The sequence below is a fragment of the Procambarus clarkii genome, chromosome 71 (genome assembly GCF_040958095.1).
Source record: "Procambarus clarkii isolate CNS0578487 chromosome 71, FALCON_Pclarkii_2.0, whole genome shotgun sequence".
In the NCBI taxonomy this organism is placed as follows: domain Eukaryota; kingdom Metazoa; phylum Arthropoda; class Malacostraca; order Decapoda; family Cambaridae; genus Procambarus; species Procambarus clarkii.
In genome coordinates this window covers 9,075,531-9,097,161 of record NC_091220.1, presented here as the reverse complement: position 1 = coordinate 9,097,161, position 21,631 = coordinate 9,075,531, and the positions used below count along the sequence as shown (strand labels likewise).

The 21,631-nt window shown below is 50.6% G+C and overlaps 1 protein-coding gene across 12 annotated transcripts in view; it reads left to right on the top strand.

The window, feature by feature from the left end:
* The window catches only part of rdgB (retinal degeneration B), a 507,955-nt gene that overhangs the window by 373,012 nt on the left and 113,312 nt on the right, over nucleotides 1-21,631 (top strand). For all 12 annotated transcript variants that reach the window (XM_069311958.1, XM_069311951.1, XM_045726080.2 and 9 more), the window contains one exon: nucleotides 17,395-17,503. In XM_069311958.1, coding sequence (XP_069168059.1) covers nucleotides 17,395-17,503 — 109 coding nt within the window. The remainder of the gene's footprint in view (nucleotides 1-17,394; nucleotides 17,504-21,631) is intronic.

The window sequence follows — 21,631 nt, the reverse complement described above, 5'->3', positions numbered from 1 at the left end:
AAGGAAACAAGCAAACAAGCAAACATCACACTTTACTGCCGCGCCGATCGTCCGCGCAGCCCTCCCCACCCCGGGAGGGGGAGGGGGGAGCCCCGGACCTACCGCGCCGGCTGCCAAGCTCCAGTTCGTTCGCTAATGTCAACCAGGATTGACGCTTCTCTGGCCTCAGTTTCCTAGGCGGTGTTTGCCTTGTGTGGCGTTCACTGCCGTGTGTTGTGGTGTGCGGTGGCCAGGAGTACTTCATCAGTGCCGGGGCTGCATGTGCTTAGTGGCTGACTTCCCTAAGCGCCCTGTGAGTACTGCCCTTGCGTTACAGGGTTATCTTCCCTGGGGCGTTCGGGAACCATTCCCGTAGAGGTTCTTGCTGCTCGGCATTTGCCTCGCCCTTGGGGCCAGCTGGGGCTTGGGGCCCTTGTTTGGCCCTGGGTAGGGATTGGTATTGTGCTGGTTAGGGCGTCAAGGTGTTGCGCAGCCTGCCACCTAAGCGGCGGCCGGTTTCTGTTGCCTCTGGAGACGGTGTACTTTTGCGGGGTTTTTCTTTTGTTTTTCATTTTCTTGCCTGGTGGGGGTCTGCCTAAGGTGGTTATAGTTCCACTGGTAGTGTTTGGTGGCCCTCTGCTAGGCCCCCGTGCTTGTACACGTCTCCGGGGTTTTCAGTGCTATAATCTACCCTCTTGTTATGTTTGGGTTTCTTAACCGGTTAGCAACACCTTGCCCGGGCTTCCCGTAGTTGTTACCCTACGGGCCCTGGAAACCCCTGTCTGGGCTCGGGGGACCATTGAATGTGTCTTCCGGGTTCCAACCCGTCTTGAACGGGATCGTTGGTTGCTGTTCCCTTGTCTCCGGGTGACAGTCGCCATTTTTACCTCCGTCATGCTGCCTGTTGGGTCACTGACACCTTGACCCGGAGTCTTGCGAGTGATTCTCTGCTTGTTCTCCAGTACTCTCCTGATGTTATTACTGTTCAGAGTACAGGCGGCATCCGTGTTGCAAGCTAGGTTAGGTTGCTGCAACATGCTAGGTTGGTTTCCCACTCGAATGCCCGTGGCCGCCCCGTTTGGTTAGGTGCTGCTCGCCCCTTTCTCTCCATGTTCCCGGCTCCGGACCGTCTGCGGGTTTCGGGGTCGGGGCGGGGTTCAGTTGCGGCAGCGACTCGGGCGGTTTTCGGGGGATGCCCCGTTCGGGTTGGGGACGGAGGTTTGAGCCTGTGCCTCCTGCCAAGGCTTCTGGGTCTTACCAGCGGCCCTTTCTTGTTGCCTTTCCCATGGGCTCTTGCTTTTCTTTAAGGGCGGAGGGCTTGGAGGACGGCTCTGCCCCGGGGCCTCTGTTGTTGGTTCCCGGGGCTGTGGGGGTTGCCTGCTAGCAGTTCTGGGGCGGTTTTGCCCCTTCAGGGGTTTTTCTGCTGTTGGGCGTCGTTTTTCGCCCTTCCAGTCTGCTAGCTTCCCACATTTGCTGGCGTGTTTTTGTGTATTAAGCGTCAGTCGCAGCCCCTGCTGGTGGCCATTTTCGTCTGCCGGTTTCACGGCATGGCCACCAGGGCGGCGTTGCGGTTTGTTTACATGCGTCTGGGTGTGCGAGCGAGCGTCTCTGGTGAGTTTTAAAAAAATTTGCAGGGTTTTTGTTCTCCTGTTGTCGTTTCTTTGTTTTTCTGGTGTTTTCTTGCCGTTGCCTGTTCCTCTGGGAACGTTTGGGTGTTGATTTTGGGTCTGAGCCTCTGGGTTTAGGCTCAGTGCCCCTGGCTGGTATGCTTGCTCCCACACCTTGCCCCTCGGTTTTCGGTCTGTTGGGACCGTTTTCCCAGGGCGTTCTGCTGGGGTCTGTGCTTTGCCTTTTAGTGGTGTTCTCCGCCGGCAAATGTGGTGGTTTGGGCTCCCCCTGGTTCGATTCTGGGTTCCTTTGGGTTCCTTGGTTTCGTTCTGGAGGTTTCTTCCTCTTGGGCCCCCTTTTGTGGGTTCAGGGGACTTTGTTTCCTCGTGTGACCCGGTTCTGCCTTTTGGGGTTCCGGGGTCTTCCTGGCTTGCAGACTGAGCTTTTTGGGTCTTGGCACATGTTGTGGTTGTGCTGGGACTTTGTGGTTTTGCTGTCAAGGTGGGCCTTTTGATGCAGTTTTGTGCCTTCTTTGCCTGGCCGGCGTAGTGCTCTTTGCCACTAGTCGGCGGCTTGTGCTTTTACAATATATGTCCTCACCTAGTTGTGCTTGTGGGGGTTGAGCTCTGGCTCCTTGGTCCTGCCTCTCAACCGTCCATCAACAGGTAATTACCTAAGTGTAATTACCTAAGTGTAGTTACAGGATGAGAGCTACGCTCGTGGTGTCCCGTCTTCCCAGCACTCTTTGTCATATAACGCTTTGAAACTACTGACGGTCTTGGCCTCCACCACCTTCTCATTTAACTTGTTCCAACCGTCTACCACTCTATTTGCGAAGGTGAATTTTCTTATATTTCTTCGGCATCTGTGTTTAGCTAGTTTAAATCTATGACCTCTTGTTCTTGAAGTTCCAGGTCTCAGGAAGTCTTCCCTGTCGATTTTGTCAATTCCTGTTACTCTTTTGTATGTAGTGATCATATCACCTCTTTTTCTTCTGTCTTCTAGTTTTGGCATATTTAATGCTTCTAACCTCTCCTCGTAGCTCTTGCCCTTCAGTTCTGGGAGCCACTTAGTAGCATGTCTTTGCACCTTTTCCAGTTTGTTGATGTGCTTCTTAAGATATGGGCACCACACAACAGCTGCATATTCTAGCTTTGGCCTAACAAAAGTCATGAACAATTTCTTTAGTATATCGCCATTCATGTATTTAAATGCAATTCTGAAGTTAGAAAGCATAGCATAGGCTCCTTGCACAATATTCTTTATGTGGTCCTCAGGTGATAGTTTTCTATCTAGAACCACTCCTAGATCTCTTTCTTTATCAGAATTCTTTAAAGATTTCTCACATAATATATAGGTTGTGTGGGGTCTATGTTCTCCTATTCCACATTCCATAACATGACATTTATTAACATTAAATTCCATTTGCCAAGTGGTGCTCCATATACTTATTTTGTCCAGGTCTTTTTGAAGGGCATGACAGTCATCTAAATTTCTTATCCTTCCTATTATCTTAGCATCATCAGCAAACATGTTCATATAATTCTGTATACCAACTGGTAGATCATTTATGTACACAATAAACATCACTGGTGCAAGAACTGAACCCTGTGGTACTCCACTTGTGACATTTCTCCATTCTGATACATTGCCTCTGATTACTGCCCTCATTTTTCTATCAGTCAGAAAATTTTTCATCCATGATAGAAGCTTACCTGTCACCCCTCCAATATTTTCCAGTTTCCAGAACAACCTCTTATGTGGAACTCTGTCGAAAGCCTTTTTTAGGTCCAGATAGATGCAGTCAACCCAACCATCTCTTTCCTGTAATGTCTCTGTGGCTCGATCATAGAAACTGAGTAAATTCGATACACAGGATCTTCCAGATCGAAAACCATACTGTCTGTCTGATATTATATCATTTCTCTCTAGGTGTTCTACCCATTTAGTTTTGATTAGTTTTTCCAATACTTTCACTATTACACTTGTCAATGATACAGGTCTATAATTGAGGGGGTCTTCCCTGCTGCCACTTTTGTAGATTGGAACTATGTTAGCCTGTTTCCACCCGTCTGCTACGATTCCTGTTCACAGGGATGCCTGAAAGATCAGGTGAAGTGGAATGCTGAGCTCAGATGCACATTCTCTCAGAACCCATGGTGAAACGCCATCTGGGCCAGCTGCTTTGTTCTTACCGAGCTCCTTGAGCATTTTTTCCACTTCGTCTCTAGACACCTCTATGTGTTCTATGTTGTTCTCTGGAATTCTTATTGTATCTGGTTCCCTAAAGATTTCATTTTGTACAAACACACTTTGGAACTTTTCGTTTAGTGTTTCACACATTTCCTTTTCATCTTCCGTGAATCTATTTCCCATTTTCAACCTCTGAATATTATCCTTTACCTGCAATTTGTTGTTTATGAATTTATAGAATAGACCTGGTTCTGTTTTACATTTGTCCGCAATCCCTTTTTCAAAATTTCTTTCTGCCTCTCTCCTCACTGCCGTGTAGTTGTTTCTCGCATCTTTGTATCGCTGGTATGTTTGGGGGTTCGGCCTCTTCCTGTATTGATTCCATTTTTGTGTCTTTCGGTCTCTAGCCCTCTCGCAATTTCTATTGAACCAATCCTGTTTCCTAGTTCTGCATCTCTGTTTTGGTATAAATTTTTTTGTGCCTTTATCATATATTTCACAAAACTTGCCATACATCTCATTCACTTCCTTGCCTAGCATCAAGTCTGTCCAATTATACTCACTAAAAAAATTTCTAAGGTCACCATAATGTCCTCTCCTGAAGTCTGGTTTTTCAACTGCTTCAACCTCCTTATTTTCTTCCAGCTTATAACGCATTGCATACTTTATTCCCAAAAAGACATGGTCACTTTTACCCAAGGGAGGAAGGTACTGAATGTCAAATATCTCTTCCTCCTTCCTGGTAAATATCAAATCTAGCATGGAGGGAACGTCCCCTTCCCTCATCCTCGTAGCTTGTTTAACATGTTGATACAAGAATGTTTCCAGGATGAGGTCTACAAATTTACAGGTCCAAAAATCTTCTGTTTTAGCTTCATATGCTTCCCAGTCTATGGATTTCAAGTTGAAGTCACCGACTATCAACAGTCGTGATCTATCGTTATCCGCTCTCGCTATAATCTCTCTCATTATTGTTATAAGACCTTCACGTTTACTATCTAGCTCCTCCTTTGACCATGTGCTGCTTGGCGGTGGACTATATGCATTTATCATCATTAGTTTATCATCCTCATAGCAGATCTCTAGTGCTATTATGTCAACTTCTTGTGGATTGGCAGTCATTATTTCCTTCACCTTTAGGTGTTCTTTTACCAGCACAGCAACGCCACCGCCTTTCCTAATTTTTCTGTCCCGTCTCCAAATTGAGTAGCCCCTTGGGAATATGACCTCATTTAAAATTACATCTTCAAGTTTTGTCTCCGTGAGTGCAACAATGTCTGGTGTCTGCAGCTGTATTACATCACTTAACTCCAGTATCTTCGATCTCACTCCATCTATGTTGGTGTATGCAATCTTCAGGAACTTGTTCCCCCTCTCCTTATTCTTCACTCCCCCTCTCTCTATTGATTTTGTTGGTTTGCCTTTATGTACCACTTTACTGGTTTGCCTACCCCTATCACTTTGTAGAAAAAAGAATTTATTTCTTCTTCATTCCTGCTCTCATTTAAATGTTTTGCCTCGGCGAGGTTCAGTTTCAGCTTCTCTCTATCTTCTTTTGAAAGATCTCGTCTTAATGACCACCCTTTCCCATCCTCATCCCTTTGCAATTTTCTAGCATTCCTTAGTACTTTTTCCATCTGTTTGGCACCGTTTAGGGTGATCCTCAAAGGTCGATCTTTCCCTTTTACGTACCTGCCTATTCTCCTGTAGTCGCACACATTCTCTCTGTTTGTAAGACCTTCCACGAGGCCAACAATTTTATCTACTACTTTAGCTTCTTCTACAGCTCTTTCTGACCTAGATGTTATCGCCTTTTCTTTGCAGCCAAAAATGATCAGGGACTTACTCCGATCAACTGTGTTTTGCACCAACTTCGGGTTAGATGCCAATTCTTTCCTCACTTCTAGCCTAATGTTTGTTTTATCTTGGTTGCTGCAGTGTTTGACTTCCTTTACTGCTTCTTCTATTTTTTCCTTCTCCTTGGCCACTTGTGCATAAGTGAGTTGCATATCTTTCTTGCACTGTTCTATTCCCTGTGTAACTTCCTCCATCTGTGCTGACAAAAGCTGTTTCTCCTGTTGAATTTCCTTGCCTAACCTATTGTAGTCATTTATGTTTAAATTTACTTTAACTTCTTCCAAAGCTATTTTTAAGAGTTTATTTTCTTCTTCCATGGCTTTGCAATTTGTTTCCAATTGATTCTTATCCTTGCGCAAGTCTTTCACTAAACCCTCAAGACATAAAACTGTATCATATCATATAATATCGTATAAGGTGTATCGGTTCCTGTGCCTCTTGGGCTCTGTCATGTCTACATGTGACATTGTATGGGGGTCAGCCTCGTTACTTGTGTGAGGAGTCGCCACATTACTTCTTAGTGCTTTCCCGTTCCCATTCTGACACTAAAAAAAAAAAAAAAAAAAAAAAAAAAACTTTAATTCTATCTGTGGCTCTTTTGGGTACTCAGTTTCCACCTGTGGTCCCTAGTGCGTGTGCCCCTTGTGTTACATAGCCTGTCCTTCTCAACCCTGTCGATTCCCTTGGGTATCTTGTATGTGGTGATCAGGTCTCCCCTCACTTCCTCTTCCAGCGAAGTGTGGTTTCATTCCCGTAGTCTCTCCTCATGACTTCGGTAGTGTACTTTTTCTTTCTGAAGGGGTTCTGTTCCCTTCTCTGTTGACTGGGCGCTGGGGGAGCAGCTTGCTCTGTTGCCTCTCGCTTGGTCCCGCTGTTGGTGGGCGCTTTGGGTTGTCTTCCGGCCTCTGCTGGCGTCGGAGGACGGCTTCTTCCCCTTGGGGGGGGTTCAGAGCTGGCGGGGTGGGCTTCTTCCCTGCGCTTCGTCATTTCCTCTTCGTGGGTGCGTGGGGCGTGGTCGATCTGCCCCATCCTTCTGGGCTTCCCGTCTGCTCTTTGCAGTCATGAGCTTTTCCCGTCTGCTCTTTGCAGTCATGAGCTTTTCCAGTCTGCAGTTCTTCTGGACTACTTCCGTCTGCGCCCTGGATCCTCTGCCCTGCTCGGAGGACTGTTGTCTCCTGTTCGGATTCTGTTAGGGCCGGGTGCATGGATGGTGGACCTGGACCTCCAGGTCACTTCTTGGCACGTTCCTCTCCAGTTTTTCTGGGGCTAGCACGGTTGGTAATTACCTATGTGTACTTACCTAAGTGTAGTTACAGGATGAGAGCTACTCTCGTGGTGTCCCGTCTTCCCAGCACTCTTTGTCATATAATGCTTTGATTATAATTGTCATATTGTCATATAATGATTGTCATATGTCATAATATGTCTTCATATGATTGTCATACAATGCTTTGGTGGTGGGGCTTCAGGTTTGCTGTTTTTATTGCATTCCCTATTTTGTGAAGGGCACTTTGTATACTCTTTGCATCTTTACCGGATCTTAGTGCCCTGTCTGCGTCTGAGATTCGGTGTCTGGCCTACCTCGACGACTGGCTGGAGTGGGCTCCCAGTCAGTCCGCTTGTCTGCTCGCCAGGGGATGGTTCTTTCCAGATCGCTGGGTTTGGTTTCCTGGTGATCTGGAGGTTTTACCTTCTGTTTCCGTCCCGGGTTCGGACCTGGGCCTTGTTTCAGGCTCTTGGGCCCCTCATTGTCTTCCCTCCAGAAGTGTTACTGTGGCTGTGGTCCCGCCTTTGGCTGTTCAGGAGGGGGTCCCGGGTTGCTCAGCGGTTGCTTGGGCGGTTGTGCGGGAGTTTGCACTTCGGCGTGCTTGTCTGCCCGCGGAGTCGGGTTTGGCTCCGGCGTCGGTTGGTTCCTACGGAGACTCCACTTCCGCCTCTTGCATTCCTTGGGTTCCTCTGGGGATCTGGTGTTGGTGCTGCGTCACCAGCTTCCTCTTTGGGGTTTTCGGGGTTCCGTGCCTTGGCGGCTCCCCGAGCCTTCGCTCGATGTGTTCACGGACGGGTCGTCTCTCGGCTGGGGCTTTGTGACCAGTGCTCACCAGGTCGGCCGAGGTTGATGGAGTCTGTCTGTCCGTCGGGCTCACAGCCCGGTTCAGGTGTTCATGGCTGTCTGGTTTGCGCTTCGGAGGGTTTGGGTCACTAGGTACTCTACCATTCAGCTCTGTTTGGACTGTTCTCTGGTGGTTCTTGCCGGAACCACAGGGGGTTTGGTTAACCGTGTGGTTCGTGTCCGGGGTGTGTCCTGCGTCCTGGTGGACAGCTGTCTCGGTTCATTCCTCTTCGTGGGTTGGCCAGTCGTCGCCGATTCGTTTTGTTGGCTCTGTTGGGCTTATGGACTCCTGGCCATGGACGTCTTCGGGTCGGCGTGGTCTAGGCGTCGCCCGTTTTGTGGCGCCCTTCCCACCTGCGAGGACTTCACGGTGGAGGCTTTCGGCAGGCCTGGTCGAGGTGGGGGGTACCTGTACCTCTTCTCCCGGTCCAGCTGTTGCTTCGGGTTCTGGCTCAGTTGCAGCCCATTCCCACGAGAACAGTCCTTATGGTTCCACTGTGGCCGGCCCGGCCTTTTCAGACGCTACTTGATAGGTGTCCGTACCCGGGGCATTTTTCCTGAGGCTTCGCCTCTTTCAGCAGGCCGAATCGGTCCTGTCCGTGACTGGTTCGGCCTTCTCTTTGGCTCTTTGCGTCTGGTATTTTGACGCAGGTATCACCATCTCTATGGTGTTCAGGTGGCTTTGTTGACGGTGTCCCACCTGCGAGCTTCGTCTTGGAGACTGTATGACGGTTATTACGTCTTCTCGCGTTTTGTTTCCCCTCCGGCCTGCTCATGAGTCGCCTGAGCCATCCTGGTCCTTGTTCAGGGTGCCTTTTTCTCTTCCCCTCAGTTTGTGGTAGCCCCTTCGGTTTCAGTTTCCTCCTCTTTGGTACTGGTGGTAGCTTTATTGGTGTGCAGCCTTTCTCTGTCCTGGTGACGGTCGAGACGGCTGCTTTCCGGAGGGGTTCTTGGGGTATTGGTACTTGTTTGGTTTGGCCGGGGGGTGCGTCCTGTGTTGTCCAGTTGTGCTTTTTGCTGTTGCCGGCGTACCGTGCCTGGGGATGCGCTGTGGTTGATCCGGTTCCTTCGTTCCCTGTTTTCAGGGCTCGGGTCTCCCGGGTCGTCCGCAGTGTTTTCCTTCTTACTGCGGTCTGTCTTTGCGCCCGTGCTGTTCAGACGTTTGCAGCAATTGCTGCTGTGTTGGTGACGTCTCGGGCTCATTTCGGGCGCAGGGAATTGTGGGTTGCACAGGTTTTTGGCCGCCCATCCATATGTGCGTCTGTTCTTGGGCGTTCTTGTTGCCTTGGGTTGCAGGTTTGCGACCGGTTGTCTTGGCTTTGCGTTGCAGAGTTTGTGGCGGCCGCCTCCCGGGTTAGCCCTTTCTTTTCCTTCTCTTTGGGTATGAAGCTCCAGGGAGCCGTAGGGGCTCCCCACAGAAAACCAGCGTTGAATGTAATGAAACGCCATTTTCTGGGTGAGCCCCGGAGGCTCCCTGGAAACCCTCCCTCCCACCGGTCGGCGGTTTTTTCGCGTTGGTTGAAGCTTAGCTTCCGAACTGGAGCTTGGCAGCCGGCGCGGTAGGTCCGGGGCTCCCCCCTCCCCCTCCCGGGGTGGGGAGGGCTGCGCGGACGATCAGCGCGGCAGTAAAGTGTGATGTTTGCTTGTTTGCTTGTTTCCTTGGGATTGTAGGGAGTTTTCTACCTCTCTGTTCGGTTTTTGTTGTAGTTTCTTACCATGTGGGGTTTGTTTTGTTACGCCTACCTTTCTGGGTGCCTAACCCCGGTCGATGGCAGATAAGGAAAACCCCCAACCATATGGGGTTTTCCAGGGCCATTGCTCCCTGAAACCTCTCTGAAGGGGCCAGGTTCTGGCGCTGGTCCCTGGTAGGTCTGAACTCCTTAGCTAATGTCCCGGTCTAACATAACACACATTAGCCCGATAAGCTCCAGGGAGCCTCCGGGGCTCACCCAGAAAATGGCGTTTCATTACATTCAACGCTGGTTTTTTGGCGGTCCTTCCTTTTTCCTTCTGTCCTTTCTTCAGTTCTGTGTTTTGCTGGCGTGGTCTTGTCCTTCTCTTTTGGGGGTTCGGGGCCATCATTTGCCACATACTGTCGTCTCGTATCGTGCGGCGCTGGCGGAGCCGCTTCAGCTTGCTTTCGGTGTTGAGGTTATTTCTGCTCCGTTTAGCATGCTGCCTCGGGCGTTGTTTCACCTCTGGCCTGCTCATGCACCACCTGAGCGGTCCTGGTCATTGGACAGAGTGCTCTTATCTTCTCGGTTTGTTGTGGCCCCTTCAGTTCTGGTTTGTTTCTCCTAGGCTCTTTTTCTGTTGGTCTTGGCCTTTGGAGGTCGGGTTGGTGACCTTCCTCCTCTCCCTCCGGCGCAGGAGTTTTCTGCTCCTTCGGGTATGGCGATGGGGTTGTTCATTGCAGCAGTCTCCTCCTTTTTGGCGGAGAATGAGACAGCTGCTTGGGGGGGGGGGGGGTTTGGATTGTTGATGCTTGTTTGTTTTGGCCGGGGGTGCATCCTGTTTGGTGTCAGGTGGCGGCCCTCCACCGTTCATTGCGAGCCACGGCTTCTGTGTCCTGGGTCACGCTTTGGGTTGATCCAGTTTCCCTCCTTCCGTGTTTTGCGGGTGCGGGGCTCCTGGGTCGTCCGCAGGATTATTACGGCGAGTCAACCTGCAATATCTTCCCGTGTCCATGTTCGCAAGTTCGTGGCTCCTGCCGCTGTTTTTGGCAACATGTCCTTGGCTGTCATTCGGGCACAGGGTTTTTGGCGGTCGAGCAGAGTCCAGGCTGCTTGTTATCTCATGCGCGTTCCTGGGCCTAATTGGGCCTGTGTCGCTTTGGATCGGCAGTTGCAGCCGTTTGTCTCGACTTAGAGTTGAGGAGTGAGCGGCAACTGCCTCTCGGGTAGGTCCCTTTACTTTCCTCTGTGGGGAGTTAGCTCCGGGGAGCCTAAGAGGCTTCCCCCAGAAAACCAGCGTTGAATGTAATGAAACCCCATTTTCTGGGTGAGTCCCGGAGGCTCCCCGGCATCCCTTCCTCCTTCCGGTCGGCGTTTTTTTTCCCCGTTTTTTTACATTCAGCCTCAGAACTGGGGGTGGATAGCCGATGCGATGGGTCTGGGGCTTCCTCTTCCCCCTTCCGGGGAGGGGGGAGCTGCGTGGACAGCGGCGAGGCGACGTGTGACGTCATGATTGTTTGCTCGTTTATTTTAGGGCAGTTCTATCCATTTGTTAAGATTGTGGTAGCAATTTTCACCAGAATAGGGGTTTGTTTTAGGATGCTGACCTTTCTGGGTGTCTAACCCGGTCGATGGCAGACATAGAATACTTCCAGCCACACGGGGGTTTCTATAGGCCATTGCTCCCCTTGCCTCTTCTGAATAGGCCAGGTTCTGGCTCGTGGTTCCCGGTAGGCCCATAGAACTCCATACACATGACTGATGCCAAAGTCAGACATTAGCATATCAACATAGTAAGCTCTGGGGAGCCTCTGGGACTCACCCAGAAAATGGCGTTTCATTACATTCACCGCTGGTTTTTTATGCTTCTGCATTCGGGGTGGATGTCACATCCGCCTGTACCGTACGCTTGCTCGTGTTTTGTTTCACGACCAGGACAGCTCATGCGTCGCCTGAGCTGTCCTGGTCCTTGATCAGGGTGCCCTCTTATCTTTCTTCTCCTCAGTTTGTGGTGGCCCCTTCGGTTCAAGATTACCTTTCTGGGTGCCAAACCCTGGTCGATGGCAGGTAAGGAAAACCCCAACCACAAGGGGGTTTTCCAGGGTCATTGCTCCCTGAAACCTCTTTGAAGGGGCCAGGTTCTGGCACTGGTCCCTGGTTGGTCTGAACTCCTTAGCTAATGTCCCAGTCTAATAACATACATTAGCCCGATAAGCTCCAGGGAGCCTCCGGGGCTCACCCAGAAAATGGCGTTTCGTTACATTCAACGATGGTTTTCTGTGGGGAGTCCCTATGGCTCTCTGGAGCTTATCGGGCTAATGTATGTTATATTAGACCGGGACATTAGCTAAGGAGTTCAGACCTACCAGGGACCAGCGCCAGAACCTGGCCCCTTCAGAGAGGTTTCAGGGAGCAATGGTCCTGGAATACCCCTTTGTGGTTGGGGTTTTCCTTACCTGCCATCAACTGGGGTTAGGACCCAGAGAGGTAGGCATAACAAAACAAACAACACATGGTAAAAACTAAAGGAAAAAAACGAACAGAGAGGTAGAAACTCCCTACAATCACAAGGAAACAAGCAAACATCACACTTTACTGCCACGCCGATCGTCCGCGCAGCCTTCTCCGCCCCGAGAAGGGGAGGGGGAAGCCCTGGACCTACCGAGCCGGCTGCCAAGCTTCAGTTCGTAAGCTAATGTCAACCGGGATAGACGCTTCTTTGACCTCAGTTTTCTAGGCGGTGTTTGCCTTGTGTGGCGTTCACTGCCGTGTGTTGTGCGGTGGCCAGGAGTACCTCATCAGTGCCGGGGCTGCATGCGCTTAGTGGCTGACTTCCCAAAGCGCCCTGTGAGTACTGCCCTTGCGTGACAGGGTTATCTTCCCTTGGGCGTTCGGGAACCATTCCCGTAGAGGTTCTTGCTGCTCAGAATTTGCCTCGCCCTTGGGGCCAGCTGGGGCTTGGGGCCCTTGTTTGGCCCTGGGTAGGGATTGGTATTGTGCTGGTTAGGGTGTCAAGGTGTTGCACAGCCTGCCACCTAAGCGGCCGCCGGTTCCTGTTGCCTCTGGAGACGGTGTACTTCTGTGGGGTATTTCTTTTGTTTTTATTTTCATGCCTGGTGGGGGGTCTGCCTAGTGTGGCTATAGTTCCACTGGTAGTGTTTGGCGGCCCTCTGCTAGGCCCCCGTGATTGTACACAGGGGTTTTCAGTGCTATCCTCTACCCTCATGTTATGATTGGGTTTCTTAACCGGTTAGCAACACCTTGTATGGGCTTCCTGTAGTTGTTGGACTCTTGCTTTTCTTTAAGGGCGGAGGGCTTGGAGGATGGCTCTGCCCTGGGGCCTCTGTTGCTGGTTCCTGGGGCTGTGGGGGATGCCTGCTAGCAGTTCTGGGGCAGTTTGCCCCTGTCTGGGTTTTCTGCTTTTGGGCGGGGTTTTTTGCCCATCCAGTCTGCTTGCTACCCGCTTTTGCTGGCGTGTTTTCGTATCTTTAGCGTCGGTCACAGCCCTCTGTTCTGGCGGCCATTTTCGTCTGCCGGTTTCCCGGCGTGGCCACCAGGGCAGCGTTGCGGTTTGTTTACATGCGACTGGGTGTGCGAGCGAGCTTCTTGGGTGAGTTTTTACCTTCTTTCAGGGGTTTTATTCTTGTGTTGTCGTTACTTTGCTTTTCTGGTGTATTCTGCCCGTTTCCTGTTCCTCTGGGAACATTTGGGTGTTGATTTTACACCGGGTTTTCTGTTTTGTCTGTTTTGGGTCTGGGCCCTTGGGTTTAGGCTCAGAGTCCCTGACTGTTATGCTTGCTCCCACACCTTGTCCCTCGGTTTTCAGTCTGTTATGACCATTTTCCCAGGGGGTTCTGTCTGGGGCTGTACTTTGCCTTTCTGTGGTGTTCTCCGCCGGCAAATGTGGTGGTTTGGGCTCCCCCTGGTTCGATTCTGGGTTCCTTTGGGTTCTTTGGTTTCATTCCAGAGGTTTCTTCCTCTTGGGCCCCCTTTGTGGGTTCAGGGGGCTTTGTTTCCTCATGTGACCCGGTTCTGCCTTCTGGGGTTCTGGGGTCTTCCTTGCTTGTAGGCTGATCTTTTTGGGTCTTGGCACATGTTGTGGTTGTGCTGGGACTTTGAGGTTTTGCTGTCGAGGTGGGCCTTTTGATGCAGTTTTGTGCCTTCTTTGCCTGACCGGCGTGGTGCTCTCTGCCCACTGGTCAGCGACTTGTACTTTTCTTTTAAAATATATGTGTGTGTGTACGCATGTACATGTGTACGCTGTGTGTGTGTGTGTGTGCACAGGTGTATACACATGTGTGTGTAACATACCTTGTGTGTATGTGTATATGTATATGTATGTGTATATACGTAATGTGTATATATGTGTGTGTACTTTTTCTTTCGGAAGGGGTTCTGTTCCCTTCTCTGTTGACGGGGCGCTGGGGGAGCAGCTTGCTCTGTTGATTCTTGTATGGTCCCGCTGTTGGTGGGCACTTTTGGTTGTCTTCCGGCCTCTGGTGGTGTCGGTGGACGGCTTCTCCCCCTTTGGGGGGGCTCAGAGCTGGCGGGGTGGGCTTCTTTCCCTGCTCTTCGTCATGTCATCTGAGTGGGTGCGTTGGACGTGGTCGATCCGCCCCATCCTTCTGGGGTTCCCGTCTGCTCTTTGCAGTCATGGGCCTTTCGTATCTGCAGTTCTTCTGGACTTCTTCAGTCTGCGCCCTGGATTCTATGCTCTCCTCGGAGGACTATTGTCTCCTGTCCGGCTTCTGTTGGGGCCGGGTGCCTGGATGGTGGCCCTGGACCTCCAGGTCACTTCTTAGCACGTTCCTCTCCAGTTTTCTGGGACTGGCACAGTTGGTGGTGGGGCTTCAGGCTTGCTGCTTTTGTTGCCTTCCCTATTTTGTAATTGGCACTTGGTGTATTTTTTACATCTTTACCACATCTTAGTGCCCTGTCTGAGTCTGCTTGAAATTCGGTGTCAGGCCTACCTCGACAACTGGCTGGTGTGGGCTCCCAGTCAGTCCGCTTGTCTGCTTGCCAGGGGTGTGGTTCTTTCCAGATCGCCGGGTTTGGTTTCCTGGTGATCTGGAGGCCATTCCATCTGTTTCCGTCCCGGGTTTGGACCTGGGCCTTGTTTAGGGCTGTTGGGCCACTTATTGTCTTTCCCTCCAGAAGTGTTACTGCGGCTGTGGTCCCGCCTTCGGCTGTACATGAGGGGGTCCTGGGCTGCTCAGCGGGTGCTTGAGGAGTTTTCCGGGAGTCTGAACTTCGACGTGCTGGTCTGCCCACTGTGTCGGGTTTGGCTTCGGCATCTGTTTGGTTCCTTCGGAGACTCTCCTTCCGCCTCTTGCATTCGTTGGGTTCGTTCCTCCGGGATCTTGTGTTGGTGCTGCGTCTCCAGCTTCCTCTTTGGGGTTTTCGGGGTTCTGTGCCTTGGCACCTCCCCGAGCCTTCGCTCGATGTGTTTACGGACGGGTCATCTCTCGGCTGGGGCTTTGTGACCAGTGCTCACCAGGTCGGTCGAGGATGGTGGAGTCTGTCCGTCCGTCGGGCTCACAGCATGGTTTGGGAGTTTGTGGCTGTCTGGTTTCTGCTTCAGAGGGTTTGGGTCGCTTGGTGCTCTACCATTCAGCTCCGTTCGGACTGTTCTCTGGCGGTTCTTGCCGGAACCACAGGGTTTCTCTTAGGTGTTGACCTTTGGGGTTGGTTCTGTAGTGGCTCATTTGCTGGATTCTCAGGGTTTGGCTAACAGTAAGGTTCATGTCCAGGGTGTGTCCTGCGTCTTGGCGGACAGCTGTCTCGGTTCATTCCTCTGTTCGCGGATTGGCCAGTCGTTGCCGACTCATTTTGTTGGCTCAGTCGGACGTATGGACTCCTGGCCATGGGCGTCTTTGAGTCGGCGTGGTCTAGGCGTCGCCCATTTGATGTGGCGCCCTTACCCACCTGCGAGGGTAAGGAACAAGGGGTACCTGTTCCTCTCCTCCCGGTCCAGCTGTTGCTTCGGGTTCTGGCTCAATTGCAGTCCATTCCCACGAAAGCAGTCCTTATGGTTCCTTGGTGGCCGGCCCAGCCTTATTTTCAGACGCTGCTTGATAGGTGTTCGAACCCGGGGCGTTTTTCCGCGGCTTCGCCTCTTTCGGTAGGTCGAATCGGTCCTACACGTGACTGGTTTGGCCTTCTCCTCAGCTCTTCGCGTCTGGTATTTTGACACGGGTATCACCATCTCTGTGGTGTTCAGGTGGCTTTGTTGACGGTGTCCCACCTGCGAGCATCGTCTTGGCAACAGTATGACGTTTCGTACGCTTTCTCGTGTTTTGTTTCACCTCCGGCCTGCTCATGCGTCTCCTGAGCCGTCCTGGTCCTTGATCAGGGTGCCTTCTTATCTTCTCCTCAGTTTGTGGTAGCCCCTTCGGTTCAGGTTTCTGCTCTTTGGTACTGGTGGTAGATTTGTACGTTTGCAGCCTTTCTCCGTCCTGACGACGGTCGAGACGGCTGCTTTCTGGAGAGGTTCTTGGGTTATTGATGCTTGATTGGTTTGGCCGGGGGTGCGTCCTGTGTTGTCCAGTTGTGCTTTTTGCCGTTGCCTGCGTACCATGTCTGGGGATGCGCTGTGGTTGATCCGGTTTCCCTCGTTCCCTGTTTTCAGGGCTCGGGTCTCTCAGGACGTCCTCAGACTTTTTCATTCTTCCAGGCTGCGGTCTGTCTTTGCGCTCGTGCTGTTCAGATGTTTGCAGCTTTTGCTACTGTGTTGGTGACGTCTAGGGCTCATTTCGGGCACAGGGATTTGAGGGTCGCACAGGTTCTTGGCCGCCCATTCTTTATGCGCGTCTGCTCCTGTGCATTCTTGTTGCCTTGGGTCGCAGGTTGCAACCTGTTGTCTCGGCTTCGCGTTGCAGAGTTTGTGATGGCTTCCTCCCGGGTTATCCCTTTCTTTTCCTTCACTTTGGGTATGAAGCTCCAGGGAGCCGTAGGGGCTCCCCACAGAAAACCAGCGTTGAATGTAATGAAACACCATTTTCTGGGTGAGCCCCGGAGGCTCCCTGGCAACCCTCCCTCCCACCAGTCGGCGTTTTTTTCGCATTGGTTGAAGCATTGCTTCTGAACTGAAGCTTAGCAGCCGGCGCGGTAGGTCCAGGGCTTCCCCCTCCCCCTCTCGGGGCGGGGAGGGCTGCGCGGACGATCGGCGCGGCAGTAAAGTGTGATGTTTGCTTGTTTGCTTGTTTCCTTGTGATTGTAGGGAGTTTCTACCTCTCTGTTCGGTTTTTTGTTTTAGTTTTTTACCATGTGGGGTTTGTTTTGTTATGCCAATCTTTCTCGGTGCCTGACCCCGGTCGATGGCCGATAAGGAAAAACCCCAACCACAAAGGGGTTTTCCAGGGCCATTGCTCCCTGAAACCTCTCTGAAGGGGCAAGGTTCTGGCGCTGGTCCCTGGTAGGTCTGAACTCCTTTGCTAATGTCCCGGTCTAATATAACATACATTTGCCCGATAAGCTACAGGGAGCCTCCGGGGCTCACCCAGAAAATGGGGTTTCATTACATTCAAAGCTTGCTTTTTGATGCAGTCTGTTTGAATCTCTGATTGGCCAAATATATATTGGTGCTTATTGAATCATTGGTTAATCATTGGTGCTCAGATTCAATGTAAATACAAAACCTGTGAAATGATTAGCAACCTCATGGGTTATATCTGTAACCTCGTACTGTAAACAAATTAATTAATAAATGTACTGTAATAGTTTTATCATGATGAGCAATAGAAGCCGTGTGGATGAATTATCAGTAATGAACATCTTATAGATTATGACTTAAATGTAATATATGCGAAGAACAATTGTTTGTTCTCATATCCAACAATTGTTAAATTTTTGGATATTTATACAGAAGAATAATTAAAGCTAAAATTTATTTAGTTTTGGATATGTATGGCTGTAGTATTTGTTTATATAATTTCATAAGAAAATTATATTTATGGTCTTTCATGCACATCTCAGAATGTTGCAGCCAATCACAGAGGAAACGATGTACTTGTACGTGAAGGTGCGCCACAGTCTTTGCAAGCTCGCTTTATGTATGGACCTCTGGATATGGTGGGGTTGTCAGGTATGACAAATATTTTTTTTATACATAAGAATTCATTCATTATTATTTAGATTTGCTCATAATTCTCAACCTTCAAATTCATTATCATGATTATCAATCATTCTTTGGAAAGGTGATGAATATTTTCTGTGTTGGACTGAAAGTCTGAGTATGGTATTGAAATAGTTAAAAGGTAATGTATAAGTGTGAAAATTTGTTACATGTAATCTAAGTATAAGTGGTGACATTTCCTTACATAGAAATTAACCCTTGAACTGTGCACCACAGCTGGAACATTGGTGTCTAATTTTCCACAAAAAGTTTCCGCAAACTCCGCACCACAGCTTAGGCTGTATTAGGGTACAGTGTAAGATTTAAAAATTCAAATACACGGAGAAATCACACTAATGTGATATATATAAATGAGAAAATCAACTAGAGCTCTGAGGTGACTCGAACCTGAGAGACTCTCAGCGACTGACACCAATTGCTGGATCACCCTACCTAACTGTTGACAATTTCAGTGATCAGTGTCCCTGTGGCGCTGTCTCTGAGCAGGCCTCCTCGGTGCTGGTTTGATCAACCAGGCTGTTCGATGTGACTGCTTGCAGCCTGTCTTATGAGTCACAGCAAGCCTAATCAGGTATCCTTTGAAGGTGCTTGATGTTATTATTCTCTTTGGAACACTGTGAGAAGTCGACCAGTTATGTCCTGAATGTGTAAGGGAAGGGTGTTGAAAAGGCTTTGGGCCTTTGATGTTGTTCGAGCTCTCTTTTGGCATCTCTATTTCACCTCCGCTTTTCAATGGGGGAGGAGGCTATATTGTACATCCTGCCATGCCTTCTGGTTTCAAGTGATGTTATTTCTGTGCAGACTTGGAACCAGAAAGTTTGGTTGGAATTTAATTTGGAACTAATATTTTCCAACTGTAAATTACAGATTTAAAGTGGTCTCAATAATTTTGATGTTTTTCTGGAGGAAGCTCCTGCAGCTCCCAGGCGTCCGAGAATTTGCGAGAACCTGCAAGACACTAGGAAGCACCATGTGGTTTTGCTCGTTAATAGAGGTGAAGCTCGTCAATAGAGACAAATTTGCTGCGAGTGGCTCACACGTTACTTGAAATGCTCGTAGATAGAGCTGCTCGTTAATTGAGGTGCCACTGTACTTGGTTGTAACAAGATTTTTCACGGGATCGTATTCCAGGGAACATATTATTAAGGACTTGCCCAAAACACTACGCGTACTAGTGCTTGTACAAGAATGTGAGAACTCTTGTATATATATAAATAAATAAAAATAAAAATATAAATAAATGATTATATGTAGGTGCAGGCAGCTTATCATATGTAGGTGCAGGCAGCTTCAGCGTTGCATGCTTGGTTCCGGTTGCTGCAATGCGATAGATTGGTTGCTTCCCTGAATGTCCCGAGACTGCCCCGCTTTTGCTATAGGGACCCTGACTTGAGGGTGTTAGTCACCTCGGCTTTGGTTCTGTCCACACCCCCTAGTCCTTCCCGTTCTGTTGTGCGTCCTATTCCTTTCCCTTGCTTCCGGCCCCAAAGCATCTAAGGGTTTCGGAGTCGGGGTTTCAGAGTTGATGTTGAGACTCGGGCAGTTTCGGGGGAGTCCCTTTCTGGGGTGGTGGCAGAGGCATTCGAGCCAAGTCCTCCTGCCGAAGCTTATGGGTCTGACCAGTGGGCCCCCCCCCTTTGTCCCTGCTTTTTTGGCGGCTCCTGCCTTTTCTTTAGAGGCAGGTAGTTTGGAGGACAGCTCAGCCTGAGTCCTCTGGATGAGGTTCCCGGGTCAGGGGAGGGGTTAACTTGGGGGCCTTGGGCCCCGTTGGATCCCACTTTGGTTTTTGTACCCTCGGAACAGGAGCATGGTGTTACAAAGAGTGGGGTTTTCTTATTTTCCCTCCTCATACGAATTGGATTTGGCATCTACCCCTCCCCAGTTCAGTTCCTTGATCTCGTGAGTTCGTCTGTTCCCTCCTTCTGGAGGTTTTCGTCTTCCCACATCTTGCCCCATGTGGTGTGGGAGGCCACTGCGACTTACCTCCTGCGCGACCTGGATTATGCCTTCATAATGGATCCGACTTCTTTCGTGTATGGATCATCGTGTCCTTACTGGGTTTATGAGGTTCCGGAGTCTTCCTGGTTGGCAGACAGCCCTATCTTCTCGTTGGAGGCTTGGCATGTGTTCTGTCGGTCCCGCACACTTGAGTGGCGGGAAGCTTATGCAGTGTTGCAGGTTTTCTTGGGGGGAGATTTTGAGCATCTTAATACATGTTTGTTCACCCTTGCCCTTCCGCGGGAAGTTGGTGTGATGCAGCTTCACGTGCAGGTTCCTTCCCTCTCGGCTGCATTGGTTGCGGAGGACTTGAGCGTGCGTGGCCTATTGGCTTCGGACCTTGTGTTTCTTTTCTTTGCTCAAGCTGTCCTCGGATAGGCTTGAGAAGGACATAGAGGCGCTTGGCGAGGCCTCCGAGTCTGGTGTGTTACCCTCGGTGGTGCGTGCGTCGTCTGCATTGTTGAAGCTGTTCGCGCCGATCCTAAGGGATATGGTTTCTCTGTTTTTTGCTTCCCGTCTCGCGAGTCGGCAGGTGATGCCTGCTGCTTCTTTGGAATCTGCTTGGGCCCAGGCTCTAAATTTGTCTTCGCCCTTTTGTTTTTTGCTGTTTGCAGAGTCTATGGTTGTGCAAAGCAGGCAGCTTCGTCTAGTTGTCATCCTATGTCAGACTTGTTGGTTCTCCAGGGGGATTGTGGGGGCCTTCCCGAAGGGATCGTGCCAGGGCTCAGGGTTCCTTTTATCGTGGTGGGACAGTGGTGCCAGATTTGTGCCGGCGCAGTTTTCGGAACCGTCTTTTTCTGTTCGGTGCGGTGATCGATCTGTACGCTGCTCTTGTACTCGTAAGAAGTGTCGGCCCTTTCACAGACAGATGATAGGGGAGGAGCTCTCCCTGTTTGCTCATGTCTGGACCTATGATTTGTGGGTCTTTTTGGTCGTTTCGTGCAGCCTGCAGTGGTGTTGGGTGGTCCCTCCTTTTTTGGGGGGATTGGGGTTGGCGGGCAGGCCTCTTCGCCTGCACTCTGTCGAGTCATCTTAGAGTGGGTTTGTTTAGGGGTGGTCAAAACGACCTCGTACCTCTGGTGGGTTTATCGCCTGTTTCCGGTTCCGAAACGGACTGTATGGACCTCGGGTTCATTCTGGACTCGTCCCATCTGAACCCGTGGGTTTATTGCCCCTCCTTTCGGATGACTACTCAATCCCAGGTCCATCTTCTGTTGGAGCTGGGCACTTGGATGGTGTCCTTGGGTCTCAAGGACACGTATTGGCATGTCCCGATTCATCCGGGGTTTAGGGACTTACTCGTTGTTGTTGTGGGGCGTCATGGTTACCGCTTTCGTTGCCTTCCATTCGGTTTGAATCTGGCACCTCGTGTTTTTACACGCCTTACCCGGGTGGCCCGTCTGCATCTTTTAGGTGTTCGGGCTCTGGCCTACCTCAAGGACTGGCTGGTTTGGGCTCCCAGCCAGTCCGCGAGCCTGCTCGCCAGGGATCTGGTTCTTTCCTAGCTTGCTGGGTTTGGGTTCCTGGTGAACTGGCAGAAGTTCCATCTGGATCCTCTCAGGTTCGGTCTTGGCAGGGACACTCGGACCATTTTTCTGTCTCTCCCTCCAGAGGCTCTGCTTCGGCTATGTTCCCACCTTCGCCTGTTTTTGAGGAGCTCCGGGTCACGTGGCGGTTGCTCGAGAGTTTGTGCGGGATCCTAAGCTTTGTCATGATAGTTTACCCGCCGGGTTGGGTTTGGCTTCATTGCCTGTTCTGGTTCCTTGGGTCACATCCCTTCCATCTCTCTCGTGATCGCCGAGTTCGGCATCTGGGGGCTTTGTGTCAGTTGCTGCATCGGCATCTTCCGGTATACTTGGCGTTCTTTCCTGACTGCGAGGCCTTCAGGATTGATGCCTTTAGGCAGGACTGGGCGAGATGGGGTTAACTGTACCTTTTCCATCTGGCTCAGCTGTGGCTCCAGGTCCTGGCTCGCTTGGAGACTTACCAGGGAAGTGTTGTACTTTTGGCTCATTGGTGGCCGACCCAACCTTGGTTTCAGGTGCAGCTTGCTTGGTGTCCGAACCGAAGGGTCTTCCC